The 15,478-nt window shown below is 40.1% G+C and overlaps 1 protein-coding gene across 4 annotated transcripts in view; it reads left to right on the top strand.

Moving 5' to 3' along the window:
• Positions 1 to 15,478, top strand: part of LOC111141560 (3-hydroxyisobutyryl-CoA hydrolase) — a 99,057-nt gene that overhangs the window by 72,049 nt on the left and 11,530 nt on the right. For 3 of the 4 annotated variants that reach the window (XM_022494192.1, XM_022494201.1, XM_022494210.1), the window contains 3 exons: positions 583 to 669; positions 5,342 to 5,400; positions 6,102 to 6,183. In XM_022494192.1, the coding sequence (XP_022349900.1) occupies positions 583 to 669; positions 5,342 to 5,400; positions 6,102 to 6,183 (228 nt within the window). The remainder of the gene's footprint in view (positions 1 to 582; positions 670 to 5,341; positions 5,401 to 6,101; positions 6,184 to 15,478) is intronic. The other variant, XM_022494219.1, reaches the window with a different exon arrangement.

Raw genomic sequence — 15,478 nt, 5'->3', positions numbered from 1 at the left:
GGATTGAAAGGAGGAAAACTGGAAGTTTCCTCATAGAGGTTGCAGTTCAGCTGGGCTTCAAGATGAGTGCGTCAGGAAAGGCATTCTAGGAAGAGGAAACATGTAATGAGCAAGCGAGTGGGCAGGAAGACTTAGCTGTGTTTTGGAAACAGTAGAAAGTCTCACTTGGCTGAGCAGGGATGTGGATGGAGAGCTAAGTGTGGCCGTTTTACAGAGCTGTGCATTGACGGTAGTACCCGTTATCACCTGTGGCAATTTTAGTTAAGATTAATTAAAGTTTATCATTCACATCTTTGGTTGCAGTACTGCGTTTCAAGTGTTTAATAGAGAGAAACAAAGACGAATGTCTCTCTCCTCTTTAGTTTCTTCCATCTTTGTCTAGTTCTTTGCAAGGCAACATTTGCTGTGTGGGAATGTGTGTGCATTTAACTTCAGAGAAAATTGCCTTCCTGATTCAGCTGAAGAGAGCACATCATAATTTTAAGACAAGTGTTTTTAAAAAGAGTACAAGGTTTCTTAAAAAAAAAGTCTCTGTTTTATACTGGGGTTCAAATTTGTCTTCCTTTCCCCCCCCCCTTTTAGTTGGGCATGTTAGAAGAAGATTTGTTAGCCCTAAAATCTCCTTCAAAAGAAAATATTGCAGATGTCTTGGATGCTTACCATGCCAAGGTAATCTTTTCAGTATTCTAGCTTCAGATTTTAATTCACAGGGCAGGGGGAATGATTGAAAAATTAGCAGTTGGTGAATATGATAGTTTATGGATACAAAGGTACTGGGATTTATTAACGTGAAAGCTTGATGGAAGGATCAGAGCTTCAGAGTTGCTGGATAGCCTTCCAAGAGGATGACTTCTTTGCAGCACAACAACACAACCTTTCTTCTGACTGCTGGTGAATTTCAGCATGTAGCCTTGTGACTGGTCCTCGCAAGGACTTCCTGCAGTGCACTGTGACATTTTTGTAATGGATGGCTCAGTGCTGGTGCTGTTTAGCTGCTAACGTGAAACTCTGGTGCATGTCTATACATAATGACAAGGTCTAATGCAGTGTTCACTTTCAATTCCTGACTAATGTTCTGTAACTTAAGTTTTCTTTTAAGAGCCAAAAATCTTTAAAACTGTTACATGACTTCTAGTAAAACATGATGGGTAGAATACATGCTGTCTTCTAAAACCTCACTAAAATTGTAAAAAAGAATGGAAGAGGCACAAATCCCCAAAGACAAAACAGAAAAGGAGCAGGTAGGTATGAGAGGTCAATATTTTGGAAGCTTGAAAACAGAAGGACGAGGAGAGCCACCCTAGATCTGAGAATACTGCAGTTATCTTCTCCTTCGGTGGGGAGCCGGTAAGAAGCAAAGCAGTTCTCTCCCTCTGCCCTCTCTGAGGTGCCAGAGTCCCCAGAAGACGGGGACGTGGAGACGGGCAGAGAAACGAGAGGAGCAGTTGGGCCTCCAGAATTCTCCAGAATTCTCCCTGCTGTAGCACCAACTACCCTTTCATCGCTGGGCTGAAGAGTAGGAATTTACTACTTAGGTCCGATCAGACAGACCCAGCTGACTGTGGGGGAGGACGAAATGAAAGTGCTCTACTAAAAAGAGGCAGAACATAATAAACAGGAGACCTCCAGCCTCTTTTCCTAGTTGGCTTCCAAACTATTAAATACCCTCTGTCTTGGTCTGGGCGACTATAACAAAAACACCACAGGCTGGGGGCTTAAACAACACCAACTTATTTCTCATAGGTCTGGAGGCTGGAAACTCCAAGATCAGGTGTCAGATAATTAGATTCTTGGTGAGGACCTGCTCCTGTGTTTGCAGATGGACAGACACCTTCTTTCTGTGTCCTCACACCGCAGAGTGAGCTCTTTCAGGTCCTTCTTACAAGGGCACTGATCCCTTTGTGAGGGCTCCACCCTCTTGACCTAATCACCTCAGGGCCCCCCCTTCCAAGTACCATCACTTTGGGTATTAGAGGTTCAACATGAATTTTGGGGTGACACAAACATTAGGTCAGTAGCACCATCCCACTCCTAAGCAGTACATTCGAAGAAAAAGGAAAAAACCTGTAGAGGTTGACATTTGAGGACCCCCTCCACAATGAACATCCAGGTCTTTGCCCAGTCTTTTGTGATGCATCAGACAATTGATAGTCCTGTTACTGCGATTGACTTCATACAGGAAGCTCCTCAATTTTAGTACTTCATGCTGAAATTTTTTTATGCCAAGTGTAAAAACAAATCGGTCAAAGCAAAAAAAGGCACTTGAAGCAAGCAGTGCCGGGAAAAGGACACTTAAAAAAAGAAAGAAAAACTATAGTTGTGGAAACTATAATTGTTCAGATAAGAGGAAAATATTTCATCTGTGAAATAAGAACAGATGGAATACAGCAGTCAAAGAATTTTTTAAAAAATGTGATAACAAAAGGGAAAAACCCCACAAGAGACTGGATTATAGTTGAAGGTTGAGGAAAACTCTAGGAGGACAAAAAGGATAAAAAGGTGGAAAATGGAGAGGAAGGAACATTAGAGGTGTTATTCCAACAGGTTCATATCTCATTATTAGGAATTCATAATAGAGAAGAAAAAGGGGAGGAGATACTTAGAAAGATAGTCTACACATTTGTTCAGAACCGAAGAACATGAGTACAGGTTGGCCGAGGCCCTGAAGCCTCAGTGCGGCGAGTGCAAATGCGGAGCCCGGGACGGTTTCATCAGCTTTTGTCAGAGCATTTGACAATCTTTCATGTTGTCTGTATAGCATGGGTCAGAGCGAGTGGGAGTCGAAGGGCCTTACCAGAGAGTTCTGCTAAATGTGTGGGCATTAGTCTAGAGAGAAAGTCATCTTGGCCTTTTTGTTTCTTTCCCAGTAATTCGGATGACAATGTTGATAGCATTTTGATCAAATTGATTTGAAATTAAGAAAAAAATTAGGTAAAGGATTATGGATTAAAAAAACCCTTCAAGTTTAGAGTGACCTGTTTAATAGTATCAGTGTGAAAGGTAATAAATTATGGGAAAAACACTCGCTGTGTTTTCCGTTATTCTCACACTACTACCACATTCACAACTCTTCTGACCCTAGGTGTGTGGCTTTTCTATACACGGAGCAGTTCAGCGCAGCACCACCTGGGTGTCCTGTAGTTTGTTCATTTCGGGAGTGACACTTTCCTCCTGGGGTTAGCGATCCCGCACCCCAGGAGCTCATCCCCACAAGACTGACCCCACTTCAGATGCCGGTCACAAGGCCTGTCTGTCACCTGTACTTCTCATTGGCCGTAAATCAGTGTCCTCATGGCCCTTTCTTAGGTTCCATAATTTGCTAGACTTTCTCACAGAAATGGAAACATTTAGTGTTTGTTGGTTTAATACAAAGGATACAATAAAGGATATGAATGGATAGTCTGCTGAAGGGCACACAGGGCAAGGTTCGGAAGGGTCTCAAGTCCAGGAGCTTCTGTCTCAGTGAGGGTGGGATGTGCTACTCTCCCCACTTGTATTTTTTTTTTTAAAGATTTTACTTATTTATTTGACAGAGATCACAAGTAGGCAGAGAGACAGGCAGAGAGAGAGGGGGAAGCAGGCTCCCTGCTGAGCAGGGAGCCCAATGTGGGGCTCGATCCCAGGACTCTGAGATCATGACCTGAGCCAAAGGCAGAGGCTGAGCCCACTGAGCCACCCAGGCGCCCCTCTCCCCTCTTGTGGATGTGTTCATTAACCCGGAGCTCTCCAAACACCATCCTTTGGGACTTCTGTGGCGGCCTCATTAATAGTCACTATTGATTAAGTTATGAGCCATTGGTGATGGAACTCAATCTCGAACCCCTTTTCCCTCACTGGAAGTGGAGGGAGGCAGGAGATAGTGGCAGTGCTGGAGCGGGCTTGATTAGAAGGTGGGACTGAAAGTTCCGCTCTTCTAATCACAGGTTGTTTCCCCTGGAGACCAGCCCCATTCTTAGGAGCTTTCTGAAAGTCACCTCCTTAACGTACCTGTGATGGAATGGGGCTTGTTATGAATAACAAAGGGCCCGTTTCACCTTAATTTAGGGACAAATGACCAAACCCAACAAAAGATGCTCTTCTTAAAGAAATTTCAAGGTTTTGGGGAGCTGTGAGCCAGGAATAAGGAACAAATATATAGGCAAAGACTGAATATATATTTATTATTTCATTTTTTAAGATTTCATTTCTTTTTTTTTTTTTTATATATTTGTTTGACAGCAGGAGGGATTACAATTAGGAAAAGAGGCAGACAGAGAGAGGGGGAAGCAGGCTCCTCGCTGGGCAGGAAGCCCGATATGGGGCTCGATCCCAGGACCCTGAGATCATGACCTGAGCTGAAGGCAGAGGCTTAACCCACTGAGCCACCCAGGTGCCCCAAGATTTTATTTCTAAGTAATCTCTCTATACCCAACGTGGGGCTCAAACCTACAGCCCCATGGTCAGGAGTCACATGCTGTACCACCTGAGCCAGCCAGGTTTCCTTGTATTTCTTATTTTAAATCACGGATCACAAGAGAGATAAATGAAAATTTTGGATTTCAGTCCAAAGTACCAAATTCATAAAAGTACAGCATGGGAGAAATGTAGCCTATAACAGCACCGCTTTAAAAAAGAAAAAAAATAAAAGACACTAGAACTTTCCCCAAAGTAACTCAGACTTAGTCCTGTCAGTAAAAACATTGTATCCAAACACACAAAGATACATGGAGCCAGACACACTCTGCTGGGATCCAGTCATACCTGTAGCGACTGTGTCTGCTCCACACTTGGTAAACTGGGGCTCCATGGAAGCAGAACCTGACTGTGAGGGGCCAGCAAGCTGCGGTCTGAGAAAAGAAGTGGAAGAGGGAGTCACCAGAACTGCAAACGTGAGAGGACGGACTTGGCCCCAAATTTTAAAAAAAATCCCGATTACGTTTATTCAGGCACTGCGAGCTCCTTCTCACGCTCATGTTTTCTCTCCCTGAGGTCATGCTGCAGACATGTCGGGAATGTTGGTGGGAGTTTTCTGTATCAAATGGAAATTTGTTGGTCAGGGTCACTTCTCCAGTCCCTCACATCCTTAATTCGTTGCCATACTTTAGTGATAATGTAGCAAATAGAATAATACAGCAGTAAAAATAAAAGAACATGTTTTGCTGTCAGCACTTTTGAGAACCAGTCTGGAATAACCCTCTGAGTTTTGAACATGTGGTTACTATTTCTGAGACTGTTGGATATAATTTGACTGAAAGTGATAATCTGTCATAAAGTGTATCATTAAATAGGATAACATTTTAAAAGGTTTTTAGATGATTCAGGTTGCTTCAAGTAAATTACAAGATTTTTCTTTTTTAAACAGTCCAAGATTGATCAAGACAAGTCTTTTATACTTGAGGAACACATGGACAACATAAACAGGTACTCAGAGGTCTCAGTATGTCTGTTCTTTTGTAAGGACTGCATTAAATTGAATTTGCTAACACTGTAATTACATTGTGTTCAATAATGCATTGCATTCTGAGATCAGATGGCATGGTGCTTGTATTTATTTTGTTTAAAGTAGCTTCTTTCCTACTCTTTTGGGAAGAATATAAGTCCATTATAGTGAAATAATCTATCTCGCTGATTCATTTTAGTGCAAAACATTTTTTTTATGGGAATGGAGGCTGGAAAATAACAATTGAATTATCTTTTATCTTTGTAAAGTCATTTTTTATGGACTTATGAAGCTGATCAGCAAAAGATTTTTTGTGTAGCGATTTGAGACATTGATAGACTGGCTTAAGGAACAAAGGGAAGGATAGAAACTATTGGAAAATAACACAACTGTCTCTACATTTTAGAAGCATCAATTTTTCACAGTTAAGGTATTTATTTATATGTAATAGATGCAAGGAAGCATTAAGAGAAAATTTCAGCTTTATTTTGTACTAATAAAAATAGACTGCAGACGCTTACCCAGAGAAGCAAGGTTTTATTTCATCATCCTGTAAAATAGCGTGGAAAATTTTTCATTATTGAAATGGAGTTTGGGGAAAGCCTGTGTTTAGATTCATTTCTATTTTGGAAAGAAGAAATTGCTTGCAGATTGGTGAAATCATGTGTTTCCTTTTTTATAGTTGGTTCTCGGCCAATACTGTGGAACAGATAATTGAGAATTTACAGCAAGATGGTTCATCTTTTGCCCTAGAACAGTTGAAGGTAATATATGGATCTTTTCTGTCCTGAGTGTGGTGAAACCTTGTGGTAAGGAAGCCTCTCCAGAGCCTCTTGTGTCCGAGGTCCATGGCGGGGACATGAACCACTGCACAGGTTTTGGGTGGGGGGGGGTTGTCTTTTGTTTTTTCCTGAACTCAGTTGAGTCTCAGAAAGCATTTTCACAAAACCTGTATCTAAACCAAGTGCCTTGTCTCCCTGCTGGAAGTTGATAGCAAAGTTGAGCTGTTTTTAGGTCCCATGACTGTAGCAGAGAGAGACATCAGCAGGCATGCCTCTTCTTCAGGGAGCCCTCTTTGTCCTGGGGAGAAGCATTTAGGGACGTTTTTATTAGAAGTGTTGGGTTACTGGAGTATAGTTTTTTTTATAATGTATGGTAATTCTGCCATGAATCTATAAATTCAGTTGAATATGCAACAGATCAGTATATGGTCTTTCTAAGCAGTAGGTTTAATTAAAAAACAAAACAAAACAAAACGATTCTTTTTAAACTAGTAAGAGGCCCTTCTATACTCAGAGCTGAGTTTTAAGCAGTGTTTCTCAGTGTTAGGCACACTTTGATTTTTCTACAATGTGACTTGACTGGTAACAGCAAAACAAAAGCCATTTTGTGTAAAGGAGTGCATGAGTACTGCCATGCTCGGAGCTGTGAGCGTGCGACTCGGGACATTTCAGACGTCTACACAAAGAGAAAGAAGTGTGTTTCCTTCTGCTTTATAGAAAAGCTGTTAATATCTTGTCCTTATTTGATAGTATTTTTCAGTTTGTAGGTATAATTGTCACGTTTCAGTAGTCAGAAAACTTACAAAATATTTGAAGTTTCACCTGTGAAGATAAAAACACTTCCCCATTTTTACTATATTGTCTCTCTCTCTCTTTCTCTTTTTTTTAAAGATTTTATTTGAGAGCTGCTCTTGCACATCAGGGTTGATGGGGAGCAGAAGGAATAAACAGATGGATAAGCAGACTCCTCACAAAGCGTGGAGCCTGACAGCCCAAGCAGATGGGGGGGCTCCATCCTAGAACCCCCTGACCTGAGCGGAAGGCAGACACTTAACCGACTGAACTACCAGGCACCCCTCCCGTTGTGAACTATATTCTTAACGTGGAAATCCCAAATTAGTCTCGTAGGGTCTTATTTAGTAATTAGAATTCTATTAACATTCAAGGCCAGGCATAAATTAGAGTAGATTGCCCAGTCATATGCTGTCTTAACTCACCATAGTAAATTAATGTGAATTTTAACAGCTTTTAGGAATGCTCGCATAAATCTACACAGTCATTTTATATTTCAGGGATTCTAATGTGAAGCTGGTTCTTTTGTTTCCAGAGCAATATAGAAACTAGCATTCCTGTTTTTCTCCCCAAGCGGTTAAGTAGACACTTAGTACTTTCGTTTGAACATAGTCATGCAGCACATTACCTCATGCCTGTATGATGTCACTTTAAAGCAGTACAGATGTGCAAGATGGCATATTATTTTAAAACCACTGGCCTACCCCAGAACCGAGGGATAGAACTCAATATTCTTTCAATATTCTTCCTATTCCTTTGGCAATATGATTAGTCCGCACCCAGAGGAGGGCACCTGGCAAGCCGCCCATCACAGCGAGGATCACCCTAGGCTAGGGTCACGGTAAGCACTCTCATCAGAAGGACAGGTTTTGATTTTTATTCAGTTGATGTGTAGTTCAGATGTGGCTCCAGAATGTTAGTATCTGCTGGAAACAACGTGACATGAAGATCCAAAATCCCCGCTGAGGCTTCTCTGATAGAGCCTACATGCAAGGTTCGTTTTAATTATCTCGGCCAGAAACATACGCCAAAAAGTAGCCCTGAAGGAGAAAATAGCTTTTGTTGCCTCAGTGAAAGGTTTGCAGATCAAATGTTTGAACAATTTTTTTTTTAAAAGATTCTAATACTTGTGTCAGTAAGCTTCTAGGGTTGCTCCTAACCCCTGTGAGCCCTTCAGGGACTCCTGTCTCCTTCTGTAGGTCCTAAGGATCTAGTCTTCTTATGGTCCAGATTGCAACCACCTTCTCTATGTATAAGGGTTCCTTTCCACAATTGCCCATGGGGAAGGACATCATCTTTTCCACATACTTGCTTATCATTAAATAAAAACAAATTTTTTTAATCCTTTAGATTTCTAAAGTTTTTGCTGCTAATCACTGAAGGATAGCATGGGTTAAAAAAAATAACAAATATGAGTAACTCATAAATTCCTTACAACTGATGCAATTTTCATAGTACCTTAGTTTATGTTTCTTCATGTCCTTTCTTAGATTTTCCTTCAAAGTTCAGTACTTTTTTTTTTAATGCTTGTGGTTGGAATTCCTCTAATCCCCCCCCCTTTTTAAAGATTTTATTTATTTATTTGACAGAGAGTGAGATCACAAGTAGGCAGAGAAGCAGGCAGGGGGTGGGGGGAAGCAGGCTCCCTGCTGAGCAGAGAGCCCGATGCGGGGCTCAATCCCAGGACCCTGGGATCATGACCTGAGCTGAAGGCAGAGGCTTTAACCCACTGAGCCACCCAGGCACCCCCTCTATTCCCCTTTAAATCTCCCTTTTGGTATAGGTTGTTCATGATGCTAGACCGTCCGTGTAAGCTATATGGGCAATTTAGAGGTGCTGATGTGTAGCTCACATTAGGGAAAACTTAACCTAAGTCTCCAGTTGCCATGCTCTTGTGTACGTGTATGTACATTTTAATTGTGGTAAAATACATATAAAATTTACCATCTGCATCATTTTAAGTATGTAATTCAGTTTTGTTGAATATATTCACTTGGTTATACAACCAATCTCCAGAACATTTTCATCTTACAAAACTGAGTGAAACTTTATACCCGTTAAATAACTCCCCATTTCCCCCTTACCCCAGCTCCTGGCAACCACTGTTCTACTTTCTGTTGCTACAAATATGACTACTCTGGATACGTCACATAAGTGGAATCATACAGCATTTGCCCTATTGTGATTGGCTTATATCACCTAGCATGATGTTTCACGGTTCACACATGTTGTAGCATGTACCAGAATTTCATGACCTTTTAAGGCTCAATAATATTCCCTTGTATGTATATACCACATTTTTCTCATCCATTGTTGATGGGCACTTAATTTGGGTTGCTTCTTCCTCTTCGCTTTTATGAACAAAGCTGCTGTAAACGTGGGTACATATACCTCTTTAAGGGCACCTGGGTGGCTCAGTTGGTTAAGCAACTGCCTTCAGCTCAGGTCATGATCCTGGAGTCCCGGGATGGAGTCCCACATTGGGCTCCCAGCTCCACAGGGAGTCTGCTGCTCCCTTTGACCTTCTCCCCTCTCATGTTCTTTCTCACTGTCTCTCACTCGAATAAATAAATAAAATCTTAAGAAAAATCTCTTCAAGACCCTGCTTTTAATTTGTTTGGATATATACCCAGAAGCAGAATTTCTGCGTTATATGGTAATTCTGTTTTTAATTGTTTGAGGAATCTCCATCCTGTTTTCCATAGCAGTTACACCATGTTATATTCCCACCAACAACAGTGTATAAAGTTTGCCAACTCATTATTCTCTATCTTTTTTCTACCATCCTAATGGCTATGAGGTGACAGTTCATTGTGGTTTTGATTTACGTTCCCTAATGGTTAGTGAGATTGAACATCTTTTCGTATGCTTGTTGACCATTTGTATCTTTGGGAAATGTCTAGTTCAAGTCCTTTGCCCATTTTTTTAGTTAGGTTTTTGTTTTTTGTTTTTTTTTTCCATTTTATTTTATTTCATATCTTTTAAGTGTTCCAGTGGGTTTTTGGTGTTTTGTTTTGTTTTGTTTTGTTTTTTTTATAAACATATATTTTTATCCCCAGGGGTACAGGTCTGTGAATCGCCAGGTTTACACACTTCACAGCACTCACCATAGCACATACCCTCCCCAATGTCCATAACCCCACTCCCCCCAACCCCCCTCCCCGCAGCAACCCTCAGTTTGTTTTGTGAGATTGAGTCACTTATAGTTTGTCTCCCTCCCAATCCCATCTTGTTTCAATTATTCTTCTCCTACACCCTTAACCCCCCATGTTGCATCTCCACTTCCTCATATCAGGGAGATCATATGATAGTTGTCTTTCTCCGATTGACTTATTTCGCTAAGCATGATACCCTCTAGTTTCATCCACGTGGTTTTTGGTTTTTTAACACGATTGAGCTGTAGGAAATGCTCTCCTGTTTCATCTCCCTTTTCTGGTAGTAAGACTAGAAGGCTTGCCAAAGTAAAGAATGTTCTTCAGGGCCAATGAGAAAGTGTTTATTTTTTAAAATTGCAAGTGATATCAGTAATCAAAGAAAGATGAGTAGAAGAGATTGAGACCCTACCCTCCCAAAGCGCAACTGTGTCAGCAAGGACACTACGCCCAGGAAAGGTATCTCAGTAGGATCACTAGTCCTTAGTGCTAGAGTAGGAAGTCCATGGCCAGAGAGAAAAATAAGAACAAGGAACAGGGTGTCCAGTTAGTGTCCAGGAAGGAGTTCCTGAGCAAATGGCCAGGGAAACCCATGCTGTTTTTGACTTGTGTTTTAGGTGTTTATTCTTAGTGATCGATATGAGAGAGGAGAGGAGAGGAGAGGATAGCCTATTGTGTCAAAGGCTTAAAGGGCATATAAGTTCCTTTTTAAAATATTAGATAACTTTTAAAATTCTTTGGAATTTCTTTTAATTACCAGTGTGGGATTTATGTATTTGTTTACTTTTGAATGCTCATTTTGTGAAGAATAAAAGAAACTCAGGTTTATACTTGAAGTTAGTATTTTAGAATATGAAAAGCTCCTGTAAAATCATACACATGAAAAATTTGGGAAAAAGGAAAACTAAGGATAATTAGGTATAGATTTTAAGAAAGAAGAACAGCAAAATATTAGAGAAATTAAATTTTAAAGATTACTAATCTTTCTGTAAGCTTTGAGAATTAGCCATGTACTGTATTATTTTTAAAAATTAAGTGACAGGTGTTCATGAAGAATTAAGTGCTACAGAAATTGTCCTTCTGTTGTAAACAACTAGAAAACTGGACAAAATATATGAAACAAGTGTTTGTTAATATTGGACAACGCAGATAGCACAGGACTGATTCCCGAGAGCAAGGAAACAGACAGAAAAGCCCTAAGATTGATTTGGTTTCCTTCCTGCAGGAATTTTCAGAATATTGATCTATACGTGTTTTAGGTAAAACTCTACAAGACCAGGAAAGAACCAGAGGAAAACAGTAGTTTGGACAGTTAACAGGATTCACAAAGGTCTGGAGACTTCATATTGCCATCAGCCAGAAGGTTTACACTTTAGTTGGTGGCGGCGGGGGTTGGGGGGGTAAATTAATACTAAAGTAAAGGCTGTCCAGAACTCCCAAGATAATTCAGTGGGGAAAGAGATCGATAAATGGTCCTGGAACAATTGAATATCCATATGTGAGACGAAAAAGTGCTTGACTCTTCTCTTATACCTGTAGGGAAGGAGAAAATTCTCCTCTGTCTTCTGAGGGTCTCCAGCCCAGCCTAAGAATTAAACGGACATAAGCCAGATAGATTGATAGGAAAAAAGATAAAAAAGATATTAAATTTTTACATATACATGGGAGCCTGCATAAGAGAATGAAGATATGAACAAATAACCAGAGCAGGAAGATATTATGCCTTTTAGACAAAATTGTGAAAAATTAACAAGAGAAAGGAGGTTGGTCTAGTGGTAGTAAATGGTGAAGAAGTAACTGGGAAGGTAAGGGTTGGTTTAACGAGGGTTATTTGTATAAATGTCTTGGCTGCATGTTCCCTATCTCTGGTGAAAAGAATGTCTTCCTTCTGCTACACACAGGGCATCTTTCACATAGGAGTTTTATTTCCTGGAACAAAGGGAGGGTCATACTGTTTCTCAAGTGCCTTTAACTCAAAATAACCAATATGCCTAAGTGTCCTGTCTCAAAGTAACATGCTCTGAACTCCGCCGTATGCAAGTCAAAGTGGATTATGCACCTAAATTCAGGAGCTAAAACTGTACCACTTCTAAAAGAAAACAGGAAATCTTTGTGACTTTGGGTTAGCCAAGACATTTTAATGCAAAAAGCAAGAGCTACACAAGAAAAAAATTAATAAATTGATCTTTATTATAATTAAATAGTTTTCTTCTTTGAAAGGCACTATGAAGAAAATAAACCACATTTGGGAAGAAATATATTTGCCGAACTCATATCTGATAACGGCTTTATTGTATATACAGAACACTTGTAAGTTAATGAGAATACAAACTGTGCACCTAGAAAATGGGAATCTAGACACTTCACCAAAGAACATGTATGAATGGCCAGTAAGCACACATAAAAATGCTTAAGATCTTTAATCATTAGGAAAACGCAAATTAAAACCACAGTGAGATGTCACATCTGCTAGAGTGGCTAGAATGTAAAAGGTAGGTGTACCAACGCCAAGTGTTGGTAAGGATATGGAACGTCGACAGCTCACACGTTGCTGGCAGAAAAGCCATTTGGCAGCCTCGTAAGTTACATGTACATTTACTGCGAGACCCAACAGTCCCACCCCGAGGGATTTACCCAAGAAGAATGTAAACATATGGCTACACAGATGCTTTTCCTCACACGTTCATAGTAACTTTATTATAATGGCCAAGAACTGGAATACCGCTTAACTGTGGGAAGGGACGAGTTAGCGCTGCGTGAAACAGCACGGATGAGTCGCGGAAGCACTGTGCCAGGTGGAAGCAGACACGACACACAGGACTACTTACTTTCGGTTTTATTTTTATGAAATTCTAGAGAATACAAAATTACAGGGATAGAAAATACATCAGTTATCTGCGGATAGAGTTGAGGGAAGGAGAACTTTGTGGTGATGAAAATGTTCCAAATCCTGGGGCGCCTGGGTGGCTCAGTGGGTTAAGCCACTGCCTTCGGCTCAGGTCATGATCTCAGGGTCTTGGGATTGAGCCCCACATCAGTCTCTCTGCTCAGCAGGGAGCCTGCTTCCCTCCCTCTCTCTGCCTGCCTCTCTGCCTGCTTGTGATCTGTCAAATAAATAAATAAAATCTTAAAGAAAAAAAATGTTCCAAATCTTGATTGTAGGAGTAGTGCACAACTGTATACATTTATCAAAAGTTACAGAACTCTGCACTTAAAATGAATCAATTTTATATCTAAGTTACATGTGAGTAAAGCTAATTATTTAAAAAAATCAAAATAACGTACCAAATTATATTAAAAAAACAGTTTGACATATAGAAGTAGGTATTCGATTTGCTGAAGGTCCCCATTACACTGTACTGTTTATTGCTATGAGTAAGAATAATTTAATGGCAGTGTTGCTGGGTACATTGTGTCTTTGGAGAAGGAGGACAGTAAACCATAAAGGGGAAAATACATCAATATGTGTAAACAGGAAACAGCTTTCCGGTGATGGATCCACTGATGGATTATCAGTGACCCTAAAACACTATCATGAGCATTTGGGAGATCATGAAAGAGCAGTACTTGATTCTTCAGACGTTATCTTTGCCATTTTATTTAAATTGCTAAGGCTTTTAAGAAATTACTGGAAAAGTCTTAAGATACGATTGCAGAAAGCACTCTTGTTGGACTGGCTCTAAGCCTTTGCTGTAGATAAAAGAAGTACGAGTTCCCATTTCTTTAAAGTACTATTTGGTCTTTATATAATAGGACCCTTCAGAATGATAAAGAATATATTTAAAAATAAAAATGTTTCTGTGAAACCTCAGTATGCTATGAATTAGACTGACTTGCTTTAGTTCAGGTATTTTGTATTTCTGTTGGTTTATTGTCAATCTGAACACTTGGAAAATATTTATAGGTATAAGTACAAAATATGTAAGATTATTTAGAAAAGTATTCACCGTTCATAGTATAGTAAATTTAAATGATCCAAATATACACGAATTCCTAATTGCTGGGGTTCCTTCTTTTGGAGTTAAATCTGACAGCCTAGGCTTTTAGAGAATGTCATAAGTGACATCCTTTTTTTATAAAGAAAAACCTCTGTAGCTTCTTTTCTAAGATCATCTCTAAATCAGAGAAGGATTTGGAGCTTATATGTCTGTATTGTCCCTTCAAAGAAGCCTGAGGCCAACTTGGTATAATTTTTCTAATTATATCATTAAAGGGTTGTTGAAAATATTGTTCTTTTAATTGTATCAGTATAGGCTTGTTGGATAAAGCCTATCAAACTGTATGTTACTGAGTGTTCTGGTAGATGCTGAGGGGAGAGATAGAGGGGGTATCCTGAGTTTTTCTTTTGTTGGAAATCCCTAAGATTTGGTAAAACTTAAGAAGAGTTCCTAGGATTCTTACCAAAAAAGCAGTGACTATAATGCTGATAACGCTCTGAGTGCAACCATGTCCTGTTCACTGTTGTCTCCTCTGAAGTGTCTGATGCATAGTAGATGCTCACTAATACTGAATTGAGAGGAGAATGTGAATTATTTGATAAAAATATAGGAAAAAAGAAGTTGGCTCTTTGGCATACATAGGACAGCTTATTTTTAAAGGGCCGGATAATTTAGCTACGACACTAACCAGTGTTTTACCAAGAAGGAGAATTATGTTCACCAGGTTGTGTGGTTACATGATTGTATCCATACACGTTTCTGACATAGCTGAAGATCCAAGTCCTCGTCATTTGTCCAGTTTTCTGGAATAGTCTCCGTGTTCCCTTTGTAATGAATGAGGCTCTATTACATGAGCTCCTTTAACCCTCTTGCATCATCCTTTCGATTCCTCTGACCTGTGTCTCACTTTTTGCTGAGGGAAACATCCCCATCTGTGCTTTCATTCCATCCTTTCCTGCCTCATTGAGGAGCTACTTGGCCATCAGTCTTCTCTTTCAGTTATCTGTAAAATTTTACCTTCTTGGGTGAATGCACATTTCCTACTGCCCTTATTTTCAAAAGCTTTCCTGCTCTTAGAAAAAGCCTTCTCTTGGGGCGCCTGAGTGGCTCAGTGGATTAAGTCTCTGCCTTCGGCTCGGTTCATGATCCCAGGGTTCTGGGATTGAGCCCCACATCTGCTCAGCAGGGAGCCTGCTTCCCCCTCTCTCTGACTGTCTCTCTGCCTACTTGTAATATCTCTCTCTCTGTCAAATAAATAGAATCTTAAAAAGGAAAAGAAAAAGCCTTCTCTTAACAGTTTTTCCTCAAGCTACCATCCTGACTTTGTCTCCCCCCCCACCGCTTTCCACCAAAACTACACAAGTAAGTTTTTATTAACTTCTATCACTTGACATG

This window comes from Enhydra lutris, unplaced genomic scaffold, assembly GCF_002288905.1.
Source record: "Enhydra lutris kenyoni isolate GAN:26980312 unplaced genomic scaffold, ASM228890v2 scaffoldscaffold1, whole genome shotgun sequence".
Classification (NCBI taxonomy): Eukaryota; Metazoa; Chordata; class Mammalia; order Carnivora; family Mustelidae; genus Enhydra; species Enhydra lutris.
This window is presented reverse-complemented; position numbering and strand designations above follow the sequence as displayed.